The sequence below is a fragment of the Pelmatolapia mariae genome, linkage group LG3_W, assembly GCF_036321145.2.
Source record: "Pelmatolapia mariae isolate MD_Pm_ZW linkage group LG3_W, Pm_UMD_F_2, whole genome shotgun sequence".
Taxonomy (NCBI): Eukaryota; Metazoa; Chordata; class Actinopteri; order Cichliformes; family Cichlidae; genus Pelmatolapia; species Pelmatolapia mariae.
Genome location: NC_086229.1, coordinates 13,961,780 through 13,985,000, shown reverse-complemented (window position 1 = coordinate 13,985,000; position 23,221 = coordinate 13,961,780). Strand labels below are relative to the sequence as shown.

The 23,221-nt window shown below is 48.9% G+C and overlaps 1 protein-coding gene across 2 annotated transcripts in view; it reads right to left on the bottom strand.

The window, feature by feature from the left end:
• Positions 1–23,221, bottom strand: part of LOC134624235 (glutamate receptor ionotropic, kainate 5-like) — a 205,449-nt gene that overhangs the window by 64,955 nt on the left and 117,273 nt on the right. For both annotated transcript variants that reach the window (XM_063469197.1, XM_063469198.1), the window contains one exon: positions 10,150–10,308. In XM_063469197.1, the coding sequence (XP_063325267.1) occupies positions 10,150–10,258 (109 nt within the window). In that variant the 5' untranslated portion in view covers positions 10,259–10,308. The remainder of the gene's footprint in view (positions 1–10,149; positions 10,309–23,221) is intronic.

Below are 23,221 nucleotides of genomic sequence, written 5' to 3'. Positions count from 1 at the left end.
AGCTGGAAGGGTTTTTTTCTTTTCTGACGCGGGAGGACAACTAAAGCGCCAAATATGAGCTTACATTCTGACAGAGTCAGGACTATACTCGGCTGTTTAGGGGGCAGCCTGTCTGTCAATGAAAAAAGTACCACCAGTCAAATCTCTCAACAGCTTCTATTTCAGTCTCTCTGGATTATACACTGGGTCCCATTGTTGACTGTCTCTAGCTGCACCATTAGCTCTGAAGCCTCTGCTCTGCTGACGTCGCTGCCCATAAACCTTCCTGGTTGTGCTGAGGAACAGCTTAGGTCTCAGAGAATAAAGTCTCACATGTAGGAACTGTGTCTGAGTGCAAAGGGTGCCTGGGGTGGATGGTGGGGCTCAAAGGTTTTTATAAAACTGCTGATTACGAAGAAAACATTTACATGGTGCTGGATTGGAGAGGAGATTATGCAGCGGGGTCGGATATTTTGGTCAAAGGGGAACATGACAGATTCAGCATCAGCACACTGGCAACCTGTCAGGATATTAATGAGCAATGTTTTCTCCAAATCCTAATAGAAAAGAATAATCCAATTAGATTTCCTCTGAAACATATCTGCTGTTGCAATTTTCAGATTTGGTCGTGTGAATGCCAGAATTTTAAGTTCTCTGCAAAGAAAGAGAAGAAATAAATGATCACTGGGTTTAGATGTCACAATCTGTTCTCCTCATGAACGCTTTCTAACCTGACAGTGAGGTTATCAGGTCGCTGCCCTGTAGATAAACAAACGTCCTCTTCATTCTTGGACATGCACGCTGTGCTTCAGTCCACGTCAGAGCTCAGAGGCTTTCAAAACGAGTGAACCAGTCTGAGCTGGTTAACTCTGCAGTGGTCTTTAAGTGTTGATGTCAGCTTCAGTCATGCTAACCAAGCAGCAAATGGGCCCAAAACTGCAGTTCCTCTCACGTCCAGCAGAGGCAATAGTCAGTCAGTCCCCGCAGACCCCTGTGTTAACCTCTTAAGCCCCAAGCCTAACTGATCTCCTGCCTTTTGCCCCCGTATCAGGGGGCGTTGGGGCTTAAGAGGTTAATACTTTACAGCAGCGATAAACATGTTTACAGCAATGCTTCTGCTCCTTATTGCTAATTTCAGCCCTCATAGACATTAGCTTTATTTATTCTGTTTAAAGTTTAAACTATGAGGGAATTTGCAGATGGCGGTCTCAGTTATTATCATGACACAGCAGTCACAGCGCAGTGACGTCCAGCAAGTAATAACTCCAGTTTGTCCGTGTTCTGAGCCGGGGGTCCTGCGTTGGTGAGGGAGGCCTGAGTGAGTGTAATCCAATCCCCTCTGCAGCCTCTCTGCCTCCTCCGTCCACAGCATCATTCAATTCAGTTTTATTTATACAGCTCCAAATCACAACAACAGTATTGCAAGGTAGACCCTACAATAGTACATACAGAGAAACACCCAACAATCATGTGACCCCCTATGAGCAAGCACTTTGGCGACAGTGGGAAGGAAAAACTCCCTTTTAACAGGAAGAAACCTCCGGCAGAACCAGGCTCAGGGAGGGGCGGGGCCATCTGCTGTGATTGGTTGGGGTGAGAGAAGGAAGACAGGATAAAGACATGCTGTGGAAGAGAGACAGAGATTAATATCAGGTATGATTCAGTGCAGAGAGGTCTATTAACACATAGTGAGTGAGAAAGGTGACTGGAAAGGAAAAACTCAATGCATCATGGGAATCCCCGGCAGCCTACGTCTATTGCAGCATAACTAAGGGAGGATTCAGGGTCACCTGGTTCAGCCCTAACTATATGCTTTAGCAAAAAGGAAAGTTTGAATCTTGAAAGTAGAGATAGTGTCTGTCTCCTGAATCCAAACTGGAAGCTGGTTCCACAGGTTTCATCCCGGCGGTCGAGTTAGATGGCAGCTAAAGTGTGGCTAAAGTCATCTGTTATGGGAAGTTCTAACTGAAGACCAGAGTCCAGTTAGCGCAACGAAGCAAGAAAAGAGAGAGAACCACGAGCTGCTGTGCCTGCCGCCATCTTATTTTACCCGCCATACAGATGCAAACACCAGTGTCTGGCTTCCACAGGCTGACTGATACAGATGAGCCACAGATCTTGCCTGGTCTCTCCAGCGGCTCAGACAGACTACGTCACACAGCCTGAGAGCAGACTGCTGTCACCTCCATCTCTTCTGTACCCTGCACATGTGCAGAGCCACCCTCTCTTCACCTGAAGATACCAGGTGATCGAGTGTGCCGTCGCTCAGATCCCAGCTGCCTTCTCCTCGGTATAACCAGCACCATCCCGCCGCTGAAACAAACTGCAGCATCGTCAGCAGCATGACGATGCAGAAAAAAATAGATTTGATACGTGTCCCTGTGAACAGGAAGCCGAGGGAAGCTGCAGCACTGACAGGAGCTGCAGTGAAGAAAACCATCGTTTCTATTTCCTGCTACAGCCCAGCCGCCGGCTGTGTGCGGTGACACCTGCCACGTTTATTCCTGCTGCGCCCTCCCACCTGACTCCTGAGCAGGCGTGCGTTAGGACAGCGGGCAGGATGTGCACATTAACAGATGGGAATGTTGAAAACGGTGATCCGCTCATTTACTGTACGTCCAGAGGGCGAACGAGCCAACGAGGTGCAGACAGCTGCTGCTGAGGCCTGATGGGAAAACCACACGACACGGTGGTGTTCTCCAGGTTAAACACCGTTTCAGGATAACAAGGACCGAGTCCATCAAAGGGACAGCTCAGAGGGGCTGAGATGGTCTGAGCATGTGCAGAGGAGGGGTGGGGGTGTATATGGGATGGGGGATGATGAAGAGGAAAGACCTCAAAGGAGGTTCATGGCAGTGTGATCCACCGTTCCACACGAAGAGATTAAAAATCAAAGTGGATATGCTGCTGAGGCTCCGTAACGAGCAGGAAGCCTGTCCTGGATTTGATTTGTGTTTCGTAAATAATTAACAGCTCTCAAGGCGATTTATCGGGGAACACGAAGAGAGCCAGATGGTTCGTGCTGACCTGTGCGATCTTCTCAGAGCCTTCCTCCCAAGAATCCCGGCGTTAGAGGCGACACCGTGAAGCTGAAAATCTAAAGACGAGGCCTTTCCAGTGGAAGATCCCTGCAGCGTCTTCTGATGGGAATAGCCATCCTCCTCCCACTGGACCTGCAGGGACGCGTTGCACATAACCTGTTCTGCTTCAGTGAGGCGAGCACGTGAGCGCAGCGTCGAAGACTCCGGATCAGAGCAGCAGGCAGGAAGTCCAGCCTTCACCTCACACTCATTAGTTGGACAGGTGATCTCCCTGAGCTGAGCTCGGAGGGCTGGAGGGAGGGAAGATGAAGATGACACGTCTTCTTCATCAGCAGCACTCGGACACTGAGTTTGCCCAGTATGTGCCCCTCACACACACACACACACATACGCACACACACACACTGTGTGTGGTGCGCAGTCAGTCCCGTGTCTCCGGGTGCGAGGCGCTCCGAGCGTCGGTCGCCGTGTCCGGCTCTCGGCTCGTTGGCGGTTCCCCACACAGTGAGGCAGAGGAGCAGAATCATTATTGTCATTAAGATTAAAGCAGGCCAGGGAGCAGTTCACTCACATTCACACACTTTCTCCTCAGCGTGAGCTCTTACATCTGCTCGCTCACAGAGTCATTGTCATCTCATGATTACAACCGATTATCTCTAATTAGGATTTATCACCTTGTAATCCCGACTCTGTAGATTATTCTTATGATTTAGTGTCTGATAATCACAGCTCACCGTCTCATAACCAGAACTTATCGTCTGGTGATTCTTTATAGCACATCTTCTCATCACTAAGAGATAAGACTTCATAACAGTGAGACCAAAACCATCACCACGGCACTTATTATTAACATTTATTACATTAAAGAAGTAAAACTGGGGCCATTCGATTGTGTGATAAGTGCCTGTATAATGTGAGTAACAGAGCAGACCGCTGCGCTGTTCAGAGGATGACCCTGATTACACAGGCTGCTCTCGCTCACCGCGTCCACGCCCCACGGGCCGCCAGCGAGGTTAAGCATTAGAAATCAGCTGCAGAGACAGCAGAGTGTTTCTAAAAGCTCAAGAGTTCAGTAAGTGTGAGTTCTGACCTGTTGTCGCCAGTGGAGGTAATCAGGGAAATTCCTAATCCGAGTATGGAAGCAGCAGGCTGACATTAGCATTCCTGGAGCTGCTAATGTGACTAATGAGGTCCAAGTCCAGGGTTACAGCCCGGCCTCGGTGCATGCTCACCCTCCTTTTATAACCGTTTTACACTCACAGCTTGACACAGAAAAACATTTCTCTGAAATGAAACGTACTTTCTGGGAATTTCTCTGATTAGCATGTGGCTAAAACAACAACTCCAGCCAGGTCAAGGTTAAAGGTTACAGAGTATTTGAGCTCAAAATGATTGTTTTACACACATTTGCAGAGTGAAATGAATGGAATAAACCAGTCCCTCCGACCTTCAGCACTGTGTTGCATTGTGTATGCAGGGTTACGTGCTCCGACCCCATTTGTTCGTTTGGGATGAACGTATTCTTCCCGTCTGTGTTTTCTGTGAATTACCTCCTGACAGCCTCGTTTACCACCTCCGAGTCGCACTCAGATTTAATAGCAAATTATGCTGTTTCAACTTCACTCGTTACCCTGGCGGTGCGGGAACGCCTTCGCTCCCGTCTTCCCGCCCGCCGGTACAGAGGCGTCATCTTGTATTTATGAAACGAGGCCGCCACGCTGTGAGTTTCGTCTAACCTGAGACGTGACGGTAAAAGTCCTTTTATCGAGGCAAAAAGAGCTCTGCAGACTGATTTCATTTCAGCCCCGGAGGTGGTGTACCTTCACTAAAAATTGACAAATAGGTTTTCTTGTCACTTCCTACCTCTGAGCTCCATGCAGTTGACATTATTTGATATGAGTGTGGGTGCGTGGACTCCGGGGGCCGCGGTAGGTCGACAGACGAGACAAGGCAAAAGGAAGAATCAACACAACCGACCGCTCTGCCGGCTGAAATCACAGCACTGCTGCGATCCTCTGGTGGCAAACAAGATGCTCACGTTATTCAATATACACCGAGTGGGTTTGTGTTTCTACCGGACATATCGATTTTTTTTCCCACCCTGGTGGCTTAAAATTTGGTTTCTTTAGTGAGCTGTGATGTGGCGGGAAAAATAGCCCCGAAGAACAGATCTTGTCAGAGCCAAACAAAGAGTTCGAGCTGAGGGATGTCTGTTATTTCTGTCTCTGAGGCTCCATCGATTTTCAAAAACCTGGTGATTTGGCTCCAGGGTGATTACCAGTGATTACAGTCCAACAGGTACAGGACAGATTTAGATCGAGTTTGTTTGACAGACTCGTGTTCAAGTCGAGGGGAGTGTAAATGTGCCTCAGACATGGGAAAAGTACTCTATGGCATCCAAAATGCTCACATGTTCCCAGTGCTGTGATTCACAGTAGCTTCATGCAAGCTGCAGAAAAGCCTGACCCTTCACCCCGCAGAGTCTACACCACCTTCTGATCTGAAGGCTTCTGTGACATAAACTGTGAAGGTTTTACATTTCTGTCCTGTTTGTGGACTTTACAGACTGCGTCGAGTGCAAGACATAGAATCCAAAGAGAAACTGAAACACAAAGTCCAAACAGGAGAACAAAGGCACGGAGGACTGGGAATATACGAGGTATGGAAACAGCTGCTCTGATAAAGACTAAAGAGGAGAGAGACTCCCGTGGTTTCAGAGACTTCCTGTTTCTGTAATGAAATGTAATTCACACACGCAAATCAGTTCATACCTCTCGTGTAATGTCTGTGGATTCTTGGTGAATATTCAGTCTCTTCATTAAAATGAAATTCACAGCTGTTTGTTTCTTTGGACGTGAGCAAACTTACAAACCAGGCATCGATGCAACTGTTTTCTGCAGGTTTTTTAAAGCAAACTCTGAGGACACATTTTCCTGCACATTTCAGCTGTTTGTGCTCTCTTTGGAAGAACGTCCACACGCTGCTGTCCAGGTCAGCAGGATGCTGTCCAGGTGTGGACGCCAGACAGACCTGACGGACATGTCTTTGGCTGAAGGTATAACATTTATATTCAGCTTGGATTCCCCTTCAAAGTGAGACATTTGCCTTTTAAAATAAAAAGTGACACCTTAAGTGAAGAAATAAGAGCTGCCCAAAGTGTGAAAAATGTACTTTGAGTTCATTTTTCAAAGATAAATCTGCAGTGACAAACTACCTTTTACACCGGCGCCGCTGTAGTTTAGAGATATTTAATGATGAGCATAAGCTAATGATTGCTTCAGAAAGACTGATAGCACGGGCTGAAATAATTCATGGCAATTTTTAGCAGCAGCTGAAGGACACTGATGCTGCTGAATTGTTAAAATCCTTCACTGCAATATTTATGCTCCCCGCTCGGGTTTTAATCCTGCGAGAGGAGGAAGTATCTGCATGATGATGTCACTTAGATTTATCTCCGTGCTCTTTTAAATATGAAACGCTGTAAGTCGTCCTTCGGCACCAGGAACAGCCGCGGGCCCGACTGGACGCTGAAACCCACCACAAGCTGCAGTCCCACCAATGTCCACTAGAGGACAGCACCAATGTACATTTTATCAGCGCTTATAGTTTGCATTATTAGGGGCGTGGCCTCTTTGACTGGGAGGTGGATGGAGGCGGCTGGAGCTGCTAGCTATCTGCTAGCTGAGCTGGACGTCTGGGCCGTGTTTGGGCTGTTGGAGAGTTTGTAATGACAGAGTCGAGATGACTGGACGTTGCTGAGCACCAATGAGCAGGTACTCTGTGTCTGTGTGATACGGCGCGCTAACCAAAGCAGCTAACATTACCTGAAGTTTGAGCATGCTAACAGCTGACTAAAACAACAAGTTGGTAAAAGCTGAAATGCTTAAAGTGAGACAAAAGGAGCCGTCCCACAGCCGAGGACGATGGTGGACATCCTCGATGAGATGGTGCTAATGTAAAGGAACCGTGTGGAGCTGTAGAGCTCCAGCAAACAGCGAGATCGTTTCCACGGTACTAAACACGCTTTTATTCTTCCATTCACATTAAAGTATTTGCCATAATAACTGGCTGTGTTTCAGATGCCCCGTCGATGCTTTATCTTTATCTACAGTGAAGCGCTGCTATCTGAACCAACAGCTCTCTGACTGCAGTGATAACGTTGACGCCTGTCCTCTGATCGATAATTGGCGGGAGCTCTTTATTGACCCGTGAGCTGCCGTGGCGACTCGGTCGGAGACCTGCAGCACGAAGTCAGAGTTCCTCTAATTACCGACGCAGTCTCTGTCTCATCTGGGTCGTCTCTCTGCGTGACGACGAATCGGCTCGTATCTGATGGATAATCGGAGCAGAGTCATGCGGGGCGATTGCTGTTTGTGGGACGCGGCGCTCATAATTACTTTCACTGAGGTTTGTTTGCACAGATCAAAGATGAACTCGTTTCCCTCAGATGCAAATGTCCTTCATGTGTTAGAAGAGCGTCCTCGTCAGGTCAGGAAACAGCTGCTCACAGAGAATAAAAACACAAAACCATGAAAATAATCACATCAATCACTGAAACAAAGTATTGTGACCGTACTCTGTGGCTGCAGGACAGCAAACACATTTAAAACCTTTATTTCTGGAGTTTTCTTTAAAATGAAACTATCATAAGAGAGGTTTCCCCCTCTCTACATAGAAACTGAAACATGACAAATATGGAGACTTTGTTTTTATGTGTTTGAGGAAATATCCCAAACAAATCCGGAGCCTCGTGAGGTGTAGAGACTCTTCTTCACTCCCATCCTCCTCAGGTGAGCTCATTCATGTCCTTTATGTGTTTTTCCAATGGTGAACCTTTCCTCGGTGTCCCTGACAGCAGCCGTGCGTCTGTGCAGAATAAGAGGACGCAGATCTGTTTCCAGCCTGATTCTGAGCACCGCGGCAGATTTTGCCTCCTGATGTTTCAGCCTCCAGCATCTGTCGCAGGACAAACCGAACATGCGTTTGACTGCTGACGGTTTGCCATCATGAGCTCAGTCTTTGAATTACCAAAACACTTTCCTGCGGTCCTTTTCATTTCCCGACCACGGAATCACGAGCCCTGAAAATCTGGTTACAGCCGAGTCTGTTGGAGTGGAACTGAATGAGATTTTCCAGCAGCTGAAGAGAGAAGTGCAGCAGAAAGGAAACATTCACGCACCTGAGATGGTCAGAAACAAACCGTGTGACACTCTGTCAGTACGCAGGGTTTTCTTACTACCAGTTAATAAGCAGCGGTCAGAGAAATGCTTTGCTCAAAGGCAGCTGATCAGTACAAAACTGTGCTGAGAAAAACAGCAATTTTACCTCTTTTCTGAAACTGGTGTGCACACGGCGAGCCCGAAGACACGGTATCGATCCACGCTGTGAGGTAGTCATGTAGGACAGGCTGCCGAGGCTCAGCTGTGGTCTGGGAGCCAGAGAGCGACCAATGAGGCTCCAAACCTGCGTCTGCAGGTCAAAGGTCAAGGCTTTTGCTGCTTTTACTGAACTCCAGGCCAGAAGGAAATGAGAGCTTCCTTTTGTGTGTGTGTGTCAGATATAAGTGTGTGTGCGCATCAGTCAGCTGGTATTAACAGTGAGACAGTGAAAGGTGAGCCACTGCACATCGCCAGGCGACCTGGTTGCCATGGTAGCCTTGGTTTAAGCGACTGCTGGTTTTGTTGAAGCCCTGCGAGATAAAAAAGGAGCAGGGATTTGAACTCGAGGGTGAGAGATGAGCAGGGAGAAAATCCTTATCGGCTGAGCTCGTACTTGCAGCGTGAAGTCTCTGCTGTTACTCGAGTTAATCTTCCTCCGCGGGACGAGCAGCGAGGGGTGCTGACAGCAGAGCGGTGCCCGGGCCTCGCCGTGGATCACGGAGACGCTCCCCGATCCAGTTTCCTCTCGGTTTAGTTCTCCCTTACAAATGAAGAAACCCAGGACGGAAACAAGGAGACCCGCAGAGCGAGCGGGAACAAAGCGAGGCTTCGAGGGGCTCGTAACAAGACAAACACAGCAAAGAGATCGTGTGAGAGGAATCAAGATGGCAAACAGACGGCGGTGGGAGGCGAGAGGAGAAACGAGAGCAGAGGAGCGCTCACACGGGGGAGATGCTGCTCATCCTTCACCGCGTTCTGTGGAAAAAACGAACACAGTGCACGTGCTTGTGTTTCGTTCCCACAGAAAATACCGCTGCTTCATTTCTGTCACTCATCTATGTCGTCACGTCACACACTGCTCCCTGCAGTCTGCCAGTATTTCTCTCTGAGCAGACTGCAGCTGCAGTGTTTCTTATTTAGAGCTTCTTAAATACGCAAAAATGACAGTGTCACTGAAATAGGTTAAACCTGTCGCAGCGTTTACATCTCGCTCTGTTTGTGGCTCGAGATCAGTGAGCGTGAGCCTGCAAAAGAAAAGGTGCACATCACATCCAGCAATAAACACCGATAAGAAGTGTGTGCAGCGAAAGCTGACGATCTTGTTTTCATAACTGAAATCCAAATGTGACCGACCGTCATGAAACCCGGCGTCGATGGTGTGGAGTGGGTGGAGTTCTGTAAATGAACCAGGCTGAACAGTGAAGGTGCAGCGAGCTCACTTTAACTAAGAGCCAATCCTGTGGCGTTCCCGTGCACGTCCTCTCACTTGACGTCCCGCTCGACTCGACGGTGCAAAAACTTTTAGTGTTTGGATGAAAGCTCGAGGAGCCTCCTGTTTGGTGGACAGCAGAGAGGAACCTGTGTTTTCACCTGTCAGGACGTTAAAGCAGAGCCTGACGGTCCACATGGACCAGAATCAGCTGTGCTGAGCACGCATGGAAGTGCACATGCAAGGAACTTCTTTTCTCTGTGTTTAACAGGACAGACAGTACTGACAGCAGCAGCATGGTACAGACACATACAGCACATTCATACTCATGTGTGTGAAGATGCTGAGATACATTATAGATGAAATAAGGTGATAAATCAGAGACATGCTGGCATGTACACAGCTGTACGTACAGCACACTCTGACTCAGGCCAGGTGGATGTGTGAGTGCAGACTTTAACGGGTCTGTATGTGGGAGTGTCGGGGTCAGTGCACACTGAGACAGAGCAGGTGGGATTCAAACACGTGTGATGTCACTCACCCATGCGGACGGCAGAGAGGGTGTTGGCCTGGCTGAAGGAGAGCGGCGCCATGGTCAGCAGCGAGGCGACGGTGTAAATCGACAGCAGCAGTGCTGGCAGAGCCGGCATCTTCCACCGCTCCTCATGGAGAATGGTCTGCTGGCTGCCTGTACCGCCACCTGCAGGACAGGAGGACAGGTGAGATCCAACAACTCAGTTCACACGTTCAGCAGCACAGACTTAGCAGGAAATCCTGCATGTGACGTTTGCACAGCACATCCACACTGACACAGTTACGGCCCCCAAAACTGCTGTATGGCCCCGAGGACGTTGCTCTTCACCGGGGAGGCAGCAGTTTAGAAATAATCAGAGGAACCAGAGTCAGAGGAAACAGCGTCAGAGGAACCAGAGTCAGAGGAACCAGAGTCAGAGGAAACAGAGTCAGAGGAACCAGAGTCAGAGGAAACAGTGTGAGAGGAACCAGAGTCAGAGGAACCAGAGTCAGAGGAAACAGTGTGAGAGGAAACAGAGTCAGAGGAAACAGTGTGAGAGGAAACAGAGTCAGAGGAAACAGCGTCAGAGGAACCAGAGTCAGAGGAACCAGAGTCAGAGGAAACAGAGTCAGAGGAACCAGAGTCAGAGGAAACAGTGTGAGAGGAAACAGAGTCAGAGGAAACAGCGTCAGAGGAACCAGAGTCAGAGGAAACAGGGTGAGAGGAAACAGAGTCAGAGGAACCAGAGTCAGAGGAAACAGCGTCAGAGGAAACAGTGTGAGAGGAAACAGCGTCAGAGGAAACAGCGTCAGAGGAAACAGAGTCAGAGGAAACAGCGTCAGAGGAAACAGCGTCAGAGGAAACAGAGTCAGAGGAAATAGAGTCAGAGGAAACAGAGTCAGAGGAAACAGAGTCAGAGGAAACAGAGTCAGAGGAAACAGCGTCAGAGGAAACAGAGTCAGAGGAAACAGTGTGAGAGGAAACAGAGTCAGAGGAACCAGAGTCAGAGGAAACAGCGTCAGAGGAAACAGCGTGAGAGGAAACAGCGTCAGAGGAAACAGCGTCAGAGGAAACAGCGTCAGAGGAAACAGCGTCAGAGGAAACAGAGTCAGAGGAAACAGAGTCAGAGGAACCAGAGTCAGAGGAAACAGCGTCAGAGGAAACAGGGTCAGAGGAAACAGCGTCAGAGGAACCAGAGTCAGAGGAAACAGTGTCAGAGGAACCAGAGTCAGAGGAAACAGAGTCAGAGGAACCAGAGTCAGAGGAAACAGAGTCAGAGGAAACAGGGTGAGAGGAAACAGCGTCAGAGGAACCAGAGTCAGAGGAAACAGAGTCAGAGGAAACAGAGTCAGAGGAAACAGTGTCAGAGGAAACAGAGTCAGAGGAACCAGAGTCAGAGGGAACAGAGTCAGAGGAACCAGAGTCAGAGGAAACAGCGTCAGAGGAAACAGCGTCAGAGGAAACAGCGTCAGAGGAAACAGCGTCAGAGGAAACAGAGTCAGAGGAAACAGCGTCAGAGGAAACAGAGTCAGAGGAAACAGAGTCAGAGGAAACAGCGTCAGAGGAAACAGAGTCAGAGGAAACAGCGTCAGAGGAACCAGAGTCAGAGGAAACAGTGTCAGAGGAACCAGAGTCAGAGGAAACAGAGTCAGAGGAAACAGGGTGAGAGGAAACAGCGTCAGAGGAACCAGAGTCAGACGAAACATGCACACAGACACACACACAGACACACACACACGCACAGACACACATACACACACTCACACACACACACACACAGACACACACACACACACACAGACACACACACACACACAGACACACACAGACAGACACAGACAGACACAGACAGACACAGACAGACACACACAGACACAGACACACACACACACACACACACAGACACACACACACACACAGACACACACAGACACACACACACAGACACACACACACAGACACACACAGACACACACACAGACACACACACACACACACACGCACACAGACACACACAGACACACACACAGACACACACACAGACACACACGCACACACAGACACACACACACACACAGACACACACAGACACACACACAGACACACACGCACACACAGACACACACACACACACGCACACAGACACACACACACACACACACAGACACACACAGACACACACACACACAGACGCACACACACACACACACACACACACACACACAGACACACACACAGGTAAAGGACTGTTTGTGCTGCAGAGATAAAGATGACGATGACAGTAATGATGAAGCCGTTTCATCTGTCAGCCCTTCACACTGATAGATGCTTAAAAATGTCCCGATTATGACCTGCTGTGTTGATGAGTGCAGTTCTGTCTCCCCAGCACCATCAGCACCATCAGCTCCATCCGAGCTGCTCGCAGACCAAACATCTACAGACCCGTTCGGACTGAAACTGAACCCGATGTTAAATATTAAACCTGACAACGTTTTAAACACATGACCTCGTTCTGATCTCGATGCCAGAAATGTGTCTCTTTGGGACGGGTCCACGCCTTCACTTGTTCCACAGCAGGGTGTAAACTCGACCAGGCGAAGCTCCATGGAGCCAGAGCTCCATACAAGCCTCCATCTTCTTCTTCACCACCAGCGTCTACACTCCAGGAGGTCCTGTCCTAAATCCTTTTACCGCTGCCATGATGGGCCACCACAGTCTCATCAACAGTACATTCATTTCTATATCTCAGTAAATCATATTCAGCTCTGCGTGACGCAGACTGTTTACTTTTTAATGCACCGGTAAAATACACAATCTGTACTTTTTCTAAATATTCTTAATTATTTAATCACCTTCCAGTACCCTGCTCTGTCTGCACACTACAACCTGGGTTTGCCATTTTTATCAGCAATATAAAATATTAATATTATACAATATTAATAACTGTACAGTACTCTGGTTTTTTAACTATTGTCCAGGATGTAAATATTTTTTTCTGTAAAAGTTTCTGTTCTGTTTGTATATGTGCTTTTTTTTTTTTCAAATTTCCCCTAGTGGGACAATGAAAGGATTATTCTATTCTATTCTATTGGCTGGAAAGAATCTGCACACGCTGGCCACTAAAGGATTTGTCGCAGGAGCTTCAGCCACGACCACCTTCAGCTTCAGCACCATTTCTGAGGAAAGAAGCGCTACACGGAGCAAAGTTTATATCCTGTACAAGGATGAGCCAGAAACACAGGAGCAGCTGGACTCCCATTCTGACCCATTCTGACCAGCGCTGTGCTGTCACAGCTCAGTGGGACTGACGGTCACATTAGTTAATAATAAAACAACAGGCTGGCTTTCTTTGTTTCAGCATCTCCAACTAAATCGTACACAGAGGTGAGCAGCGTCTCTGAGCCCCTTCACCTCCTCCGGTCGTTTTGATATTCCCCTCGTGACGCCTGCTGTGGTGGTGGGTGGAGCTCAGACACCATCGCTCAAACAAGCAATTTAAACAAGGATGATTTCACTGTAGAGCTCCTGCGGCCGCCTGATAAATGATTCCTTTACAGCAGAGAGAGATTTTAAAATGCTAAAAACCACCCCCACGTACAGATGTTTAGCAGCGAGGCTGTCAGAGTGCAACCGCACAACAGGCAACCGTCCACACTGAAGGGGCGTGTCAGAACCACGCTTTGGTTCTGCTGTGATTCACCGTGGGAGGTTCTGCACCACAGCCCACCCACCTGCTGCTCCAGTGGTTTGTTTGGAAGGGCAACCAATCAAGGTGAAATGTCTTGAAGGGGGCGGAGCTAAAAAAAACAAACTAGGTGTCAGACACATGGGGATTTTTCTGAACTATGACTCCTGCAAAGCTGCTCTAGTAGAGCTGATATGGCGGCTCCTGGAGAGAATCTGACTGAGAACAGGGCGAACAGAAGGTTTAAGAAAGGAGCTGAAAGTGTGGAGGAAACAGCAAGGACACGAACAAAGAGGGAATGTAAGGCGACAGTGTGAGTGACAGTAAACTGGGCAGACGGAGACGTGATGGTGAGATGAGACAGGAAACGAGGAGCAGCCGCAGGCACAAATAAACACATGATGACAACAATTAATTAGGATCTTTCCTACAGGAAGTGCTATCATGTCAGCCGGCGAGCAGAGCCAGCGGGACCCCGCTGATACGAGCCGCCACCGCAGTTCACTGCAGCAGCTCGGAGGCTAATCACAGCCACAACTCTATTAGCTGCCTTCAGTGCCGTCTCATTTCACTGTGGAGGCATTTAGCCGACACTCATTCGAGGCGACTTACAGCGAGCGCAGCAAAGCGCGAGGCTTTAAAGCCCCGCTTCATCGAGTGAAGATGGCGAGGGTCAGAGCGTCGGCAATCACATGCCGGCAAATATTCCCGAGGACGTGTGAGATGAGGTCTGAATGCCCGGCACAAAGCGGCCGAGGATCAGAGGCGACAGGACAGAACGAGGCAGACAGACAGGAAGTGCCAGGTCATGTGATCAGCCTGAGTGAGAGCTCAGGCTGCACAAAGTAAGGTTCAAAATTTCGCCGCCAGTGACATCATAACAGGAAATAAACCCACCTGGTAACAGACCCATCAGCCACTCAGCGAGCACAGTTTCAGAGATTATCTGCAGCGTGTACCGCGCGGGCACTCACAGGTAACTAACAGCAGTGATGTCACAGGCCTGTTTGAGCCATGCCGACGTCCCAGAAAGCAACACCACGCACGGCCTGCAGGAGGCGCTGGAGGCCCTGAGCGCTGTAAATAGTACTACTGTCCATTAGGGATGGGTATCGTTTAGGTTTTATCCGATACCGGTGCCAAACCGGTACTTTTGAAACGGTGCCGGTGCTTAAACGGTGCTCAAACCGGTGCTTAAAGAATGGAGAACACAAAATTGGTCCAAAAACCTCTCATGTTCAGCTGTTTTTTGTAAAAAGATAACAATGTTAGCCTTTTCTGCAGCTATAGGGCATATATGGTATCACTCTTGGCTGGAAGCAGTGCTTAAACAATGGAAAAAACACAAACTTTGTCCAAAAACCTCTCATGTTTAGCTGTTTTTTTGTAAAAAGATAACAATGTTAGCCTTTTCTTCAGCTATGGGGCATATATGGTATCACTCCTGGCTGGAAGCAGTGCTTAAACAATGGAAAAAACACAAACTTTGTCCAAAAACCTCTCATGTTTAGCTGTTTTCCACTTTTTCTTTGGTCATTTTAGCCTTTTTGGCCAGGGTGAAGGGAGTATCTGCCATCAAACAAGAAGACAGCCGCATGTAACTACGACGGTGTTTGCTAGTTCACCTTACATGCATTAATGTAATAACGTGGTTAGCCTACTCAACGTGAATTACACACGAACAACATTAAGCTACTCACGCAGAGAAGAACGGCTGCTGCTGCCATCATCATCCTCATCATTTCTGCTACACTGGCAGGGCTAGGGGCCAGGACTCTACTCTTCGGGTTCTTGGGGGATGTTGCTAACTCCGGGTCCGATAACAGGCACCACACCCGCAGTAGATGTGCACGGCGTGAGGTCTCACAGCAAGCTATCAAACACGGCGCATTTCTCGGCTTTAAAAAAAAAACCCGCTATGCGTTTCATCGGATTTGAGGTGTTACCTCCTTTGACAGTATCACAGTATCAGCTTAAAGCACTTGTTGCAGGCAGACTTTTGACCGCTTCGCCTTGGGCATTTTTAATCTGTAGCTCTGCTCTAAAAGAACGTACGTACCTGGACCCGCCTACTATCCTCGGAAACGTAAAATGATTGGCTAGAATTGGCTCAGGAAAAAAAAAGCACCGAAATAAAGCACCGAAATGTGCGCTGCTTTTCGGTCTGGTTACTACCGTTTATGTCAGAACCGGTGCCATCATGGCACCGGACACCGGTACCCATCCCTACTGTCCATGCTGTGAAGTACTGGTCCCCGGTGTGGGATTAAATAAGTCACGTTGTTGGTATCACAGAGGTGCCCACAGCATGCTCGTGCACTGCTGCAGAGTCCAGCGAGCAGCCAGCGCTCTTTGTTCACCGGTCAACAGAAAACCCTAAAAACAGCTCCAGAGGTTTAGCTCAGCGGGACCGTTTAGCTCGCCAGACCGCTTCCCCCGACACAAACCCGCTTTCAAACACAAAAGGTTGGACAAAACACCTTTTAATCTTCAGAAATCCAAACCTCCCCATCCGCTGCTCGGACATCACAGCGACGCCTTAAAGGTTAGATTGTACTGCGGCCACTGTTAGCTCAGTGCTAGACCTGTGTATGTAATGTACCACAGTGATGGGGGTGTTTGACACAGCAGAGGGCCTCAGAGGGAGGTGCTCGGGGTGGATGGTGGGCAGGTGGTTAGATATAAATAGCCGTTCTGTTTGCCTCACACTCACATCTGCTCTCACGCTGACGGGCCGCGAGGCTTCCAGATATGAAGGACGGTGCCTCCTCCACCTTTTCTCTGATGCAATAAAAGAGGAAAAACAAGGCCCCCACCCAACAGAAGCGGAGCGCTCCCTGTAAAGCATCCTGTTTGTCTGGTAATGGCCCTTAATGCTCACCTAAATATAGGATATTAGTTTTCTCTGCCTTCAGGGGATAAGGAGATTTTGTTTAGCAGCAGTGGCATCATGAAGCACAGAGTGTTGCTGACTCAAAACACTATAATGACATGGTAATCCTCTCATTCAGCCGCTGACACGCGACACATTTGTGCCTTCAGACGACAGCGGGGAGGTTTGATTCCTGCACATAAAGCCGTCCTTCTGAAAAGTGGCGCTCTGCAGCAGATCCAGCGACAGGAAACGAGGAGACGAGCCGGGCGACACGCTGCGTCTGTTTTTAGCCTGTTTGACGGCGCAAAGCTCCAATTAGAACTTCAGTAAACATTTTCTATGGTGGTCAGCATGCCGGCTTCATGCAGCTCGGTTTTAATCAAAGCTTTAAAACAGAGAGCAGAAGAAAAAGGAGCTTTTCATTCAGACGCCCAGAGTTACAGGCGGCTGTGTAATGCATGGATTTATCTATCAGAGCGTTTCAAAGGCCGTCTCCTAACGAGGCAGCTGCTTTGTTAGGAGACGGCCTCTGAAACGATTCTTTTTCAGCGTTCGATTGAGTCGAGTCTGAAATCTGCAGCCTCTCGCACATTTCGGTGACAGCGTCAGCTTCGTTCCACTGCTGACCGAACAACGGACAAAAACCCTGTCGTGGTAAATGCGATGCTCAACTTCATCCTACATGCTGGGCGTCATACGGCCAAACCCAACCTCACGTAAAACTGGACTTTCTGTCAGAATCCCTCAAATATCTGCGTCAGAGACGAAGAAGAGCAGCTTCAACGTCTCTGTTATTTTAAAGAAACGCTGCTGAGGTAAGCGTGTCAGCATTTTTACTCATTCAAAGAACTCAAAACATATACACACAACTCTGTACTCACTACACAAGAAGGAGATGAAAAAACTTAACATCATTATCAACAGGAAAAGCTGTAAAACTTGTAAAAGGTCAGTTTCAGGTGGTGCCAATCTGGCTCCTGGATGGTGGTGGTATCATCCTGCTCTCTGGTCAGATTTGAGGGGAGGATTATTCAAAGAGAGGAACTCAAAGAGAACCACGGTTCACCTTCCAGCAGTGGCGCTGCTTCAGGATCAGTCTGTCGGGCGTGGAAACTGGAGGCGAGGGTCAAAAACCGCAGTTCCTCTAACGGCCACAGGACGCTGTCTATTAGTGAGTCCCATTAGTCAACACGAGCACTGAAGGCAGCATGACGAGCCTTTAAACTGAGGAAACGCCCTTACAGCTTCAACAGCCTGCTCGCTTCAGCTTCAGCTGCTGCCTGTGCAGACAGAAGCTCCTCCCACTCCAGGAAGTCACACATGAGCAACAATTAGGTAAGAAATGAACTTTCATGAGGATGTAATCTGTCATATAAATAACTGTTCAGATGTTAAATAAAACAGGCCGTCAGAAACTACATTTAGAGTCGAGTCCCGTGCCCTTCCTGCACTGCATCATACTCAGGTTTCATCGTACGTCCACAGGCTCCGCCTCCTGTTCTTGGTGATGTTTCAGAGCTCCAGTTTTGACCGTTTGAGTGCGGTTCCAGCTGCAGCGGGATGCGTGCTGCGCGTCAGCATCAGCTGTCAAAAATCCACACTGGCGGCACCAGCAGCAGCGTGCTCCTTCCACCTGCTGAGTTCGTGAAAGCGTTGGCCCACTGAACGCGAGTCAGGCTGTGGCGCTCCGGCGCCATCAGTCAGTCAGATGTGCATTTGCATTAAAAGACCCCAACATGGATCCGCACTTATGAATAAACACGAGCAAGTGCGGGGACGGCTCAAGGCCATATGAGAACCTCCTGATCTCACACCTCATTGGCCGAGCAGACGCTGAATGAGAGATGATTCGAGACAGGAAGGAGAGAGTGAGCCGGGGCTGATGGGAAGAAGAACAATGGAGAGTTCAGTTTCCTGGCAGGTGACGGCTCTGATCCGTTCTCTCATTACCTCAAGCTCATCGCTCAGCCGAAGAACAGAAAGAGGAATCCGTCTTGGTGGTACCGTCAAAGACAGACTTATCGACAGCTCGAAGATTTCAGCACACATTATTCATCAGATAATTTAAAGCAGCAGTGGGAGGTATCAACCGAGGAAAACAGCGAGTCGGGAGGCGAGGAAAACAGCGAGTCGGGAGGCGAGGAAAACGTCTCCGCAGACGTTAAAGTTTCAGTAAAGCTGCTCGTCCTCATCATCAGGTTCCCGTGTTGTTGTACCTTTCAGAGTGTCGCCTCCTGCTCTAGGCCTGTCCCTCGAATGGTCAGAGCACTTCCACTGTGGAAGTTTCACAGGTGAAACCACACACCAACGCCTCACCCTTTGCTCGTGTGTTCGTGCAAAACCTCACGCACCTTCATTTTTGGGAACTTTTTCTCTACCAACAGATGGAGGGCTGATCTGCTGACTCCACATTCACACGGTACAGCGTGTGGTCACAGTAAACTCTTTCTCCCACGTCGCCTCCAATAATCTGCAGTCATCAGCGGGAGGCGAGCGCACCGAGGAGACGCTGGAAACTCTCACTTTAAATGTCAAGCGGAATAAAGCCGATAAACCTGCTGACATTTGTCTCGCTGAGACTCGATCTGTAACTGAGCTCCAACACAAGCGAGTCAAACACAAACAGGACTCCACTGCCTCCACCCGAGGAGCCCAGCACGCCACACGCATCCACCCGTGGACGCCGGCGGTGGGAGTTATAGGTGACGGAGGGGCCGCTTCACTCGCTGTCACGCTAAAATGATGGTGAGGTAATTTAAAGAGGCTGCGTGTGAGGGGGAAACATATTTCTGAGGAAACAGGACAGGCAGGGCGGTGCTGATGGATGGTGGAGGGATGGAGATGTGAACGAAATACTGCAGCGAGACAAGCTGCTGTAATTTGAGGCTTTTCTCCCCTGCAAAGATAAAGATGTGCACATGTTAGGAACGTGTCAGCTGTTGTGTGGGAACAAATTACTCTTCCACTTGTTTCTCGTCTTGTTTTTGAATGCGACGCAGGATCTGCACATGCAACAGCTGAACGAACGTCCTCATTAAAGGGAAAACACATGCAGACAATCCACAAACACCAGTCGAATCTTTGTTTCAGCTTTCCTGCAAACAGAATCAAACCTCCCCACGGAGCTAAAGAGCATCGAACAGGCGGACGGTAGCTCACATGGCCTGTGGCCAATCAAAGTGCTCGACTCTCACGGGCACAGAGAAGAAGAAAACGTATAGTGTCCTGTAAAAAAGATCATGTGGACCTGGGTCATCTCTGCACTGTTGAAATGTGCAGTTTGCAGGTCTCGAGTCACATGACTCCAAGGAGGACAGACATCAGCTGTGACCTCAGAGAGGTCACATTAGAGCGCCACTAACATCAAACATGCAGCTTGCAGTTTATTAACCACAGAAAGTAAATATGTGGTGGTGATTTTTGCTCACGCTGCTGTTCCTTATGTCGCCTACACGGTTTGGCATACAGAGCAACACAGAGAAACAAAGGACAGATGGATGATAGAGAGATGGATGCTGCTGCAGCAGTGTGAAGGTGACAGCTTGACCCCGTTGCACCTGGGAGAGGCCGACCGGCAGGGTGAAAGCTCCGGAGGCGAGCCAGCAGGGAAAATAAAGTCCACTGTCAGCAAATATAGAGGAGGGAAACGATGGGAGGATGGACGGGACGGAGCCCAGGAGACGAGGGAGAGAGGGTGAATCTGGTGTCAATTAGGGAGGGAGAGGTGTGAGAGAGGAAAGAGGGGGTGAGGAGGAAGAGAAACAGTGAGGATTATAAAAGGGATGAAAAGAGGAGACAGTGGAAAGACATGAAATGGACATTAAGTTTAATATGAGCCGAGACGAGCTTTCACAGCAGACCCTGCTCAACAGCAGACGCTCATCTTAGGCTCGAGTTTATGATCGTCACCGTTTTCTAGCTTTGTCCTCCTCCAGCAGTAATTATTGTAACGACATCATCAAACGCCTGATAGCGAACGCTAACACAGCCAGAGTCTCCTCCACCTCTCTCAGGCAGGACCGAGGCTCTGCTGCGAGGCTCCTCAAGTAATCGTGCTTCATCACCAGCGTGCGGCTCGTCATCGTAGTTTAAGCTGAAGGTTAGAAAGGTCACAGTCTGGATTCCTGGAAGTTTCTCAATGAGTTCCTGGAAAGTTCAGATTTCTTTTATGGTTGCTTGACTGACACACGTGTGCTCCTGACATTAAAACGTGTTTCCTGTTAGAATCATTCAGAGACTGAGGCTGGTGAGGCGGCGGCTAACCACCTCGTGCTGCTCGTACACCTCAGTGGATGGTTTCAGAGGGGAGGGGCAAACCGCCTGTGCAGTCATTTAGACTGGAGGACCGTCAGGAAGTCACATGACCTCACCACCAGGCTGGTTTCCTGCAAACACACGGGAGGCTGTGCTGTTATATCTGCTGAAGGCCTCAAACCGGCACTGACTTCATCCATTTCTCAGCTGACTGACGCTGGTGGAGCGCTCTGGTTTTACTGCATCATCTGAAACATCTGGAAACATCTGCTTCTTCCTGCTTCTCAGCCTGCAGGAAAGAGTGATGCTCTTAATCCACGTTTGGTCCTGAAAATCTGCAGCCTGTGACTGAAACACAGTGAGTAATGCTGATGCTTTTGTCTCTTCAGTGGATAGGTTCACACAGCATGTCACTGTGGAGCAGAGCTCATGAGTGAATTTCACTTCAGAATTAAATTCTTACGTAATCCTGCCCTGATGGAGAGAGAGGGACGAGCAGCTCTGCTGTAATTTGGGGAGAGCTCCAAAGTCGACGCCTGACCTTCACAATAAAATGTGGCGGACGGAGGGAGAGCGACGGGGAGGACGACAGTAATGAGCCGAGAGCGATGCAGCGCAGATATGGATGCAAACAACAGGTGAAGACGGCGCTCAGTGCGACGGAGCTTTGAACAAAGCCGGCGTTAGCAGCATAACAGCTGTTTGTGCTGTACTCTCTGAAGACGCACCGCCAACGAGCAGCGGTTTGAAGTCAAGCGTGCGTTGTTTCACAAATCCTCCATGAAGAGGCTTCTTCTTCTCTTTTTAAATAATTGTAGATACAAAAGAGTGATGCCTGAAACCTGATACCAGCCCATAATCTCCACCCCTGCAGCATCCTGCAGGACAGCACCGGGCGGGCGACCCCACAGCCACTCAGGAAACAGGCTGGTATTTAAAGGCAGTGAGCAGGTTCCTTAATTTTAGAGCAACGACAGTAAACGTGCGATCAGAAGGTTAAAAAGTAAAGCACACAGCCTGCTTTCTGTTTCCTGCTGAACATCAGCATCAGTTTGTATTCCAGGCTGTTTGAGGGGACGCAGGTGTCGGCAGGTGTGTTTGTGCAGCCTCTCCTCACAGTGACATCTGAAGCTGCTGCACGCTGACCGCTCACTCTTCCCAGTACGTGGGTCGAATGCAGAGAACGAGCATCGATACAGGAAGTCCCGCTCTGATGTCAGATGTGATGAAACATCTGGCCAGTTCCTGGGTTGCACAGGAAGCATCCTGCTTCCTTTTTCCATCAAGTGGATGCAGCCGTGCAGACTGTTGACGTGCAGAAATAATAACTCTGATTTCTTGCATCAGCAGGAACGAGGTGACTAACTGTGTGCTGGTCAGGCTCAATAACACCACAGAATATTAATGAGCAGCGTCACACTGAGCTGGAAGTGATTCCCAGGCTGGCACAGACTTGGATGGATGCACTTGGTAACCTTCCACCACTGCAACAAAGAAAGAATGAAAAGCACAGACAGACTAAAGCGGCACAGACGAATGAGAGCGAGGAGGAAGATGAGGAGGAGGATGAACAGAAGCTTGGTGTCCTGTGGGATCGTTCACACCTACGAGGTTCAACATCCTCTGTGACTTCAGCTCCTCTGCAGGCTTACGCCGACAGAGAGAAGAGCTGCGCGCGTGGAGATGAAACGCAGGAAATACCGACAGATTTCACACGGCCGCGGCCGGAGCGTGCCAGCAGATGGGGGTTATTTTTAGATCTGTTGGTTCAGGCTTTGAAAATCTGGGGATTTCCTGCTCTTCAGAGATTCATCACGACAAGCTCTCGGCTCATTAGCACAGCATCTTCTGTCTCTGACAGCAGCTTTGTTATTGTTGCAGCGTTCCTGCATTTGACTTCGTCGCATTACGAGTTCTGTGATGTTCATTCACAGCACTTTTCCAATAAATCAGAGAGAACTTGTATTCTAAAGTTTCCACAGACTGAGGCTGGCTCTGAGACACGTCCCCACAGACCTCCGTGTTCACAGATCCTCCCCGCTCTCACTAATGTAAAGCTTCATGTTTGGAGTATTTGTGGTGTTGGTGTCTTCTGGAGCACTTTAGCTCTGTGTGGACTGGACTCATACTGACATTAACTGACAGCCCAGAGGGTCATTTGTCGATGCATCACATTTGTACACAGTGTATGAAATTTGAAATGAAAATAAGGGTTTAAAGTTGAAACAATGAGACGCCCACCTGATGATTATTCTGGTTTAATGCACAGAAGGAAAACTGGTCTC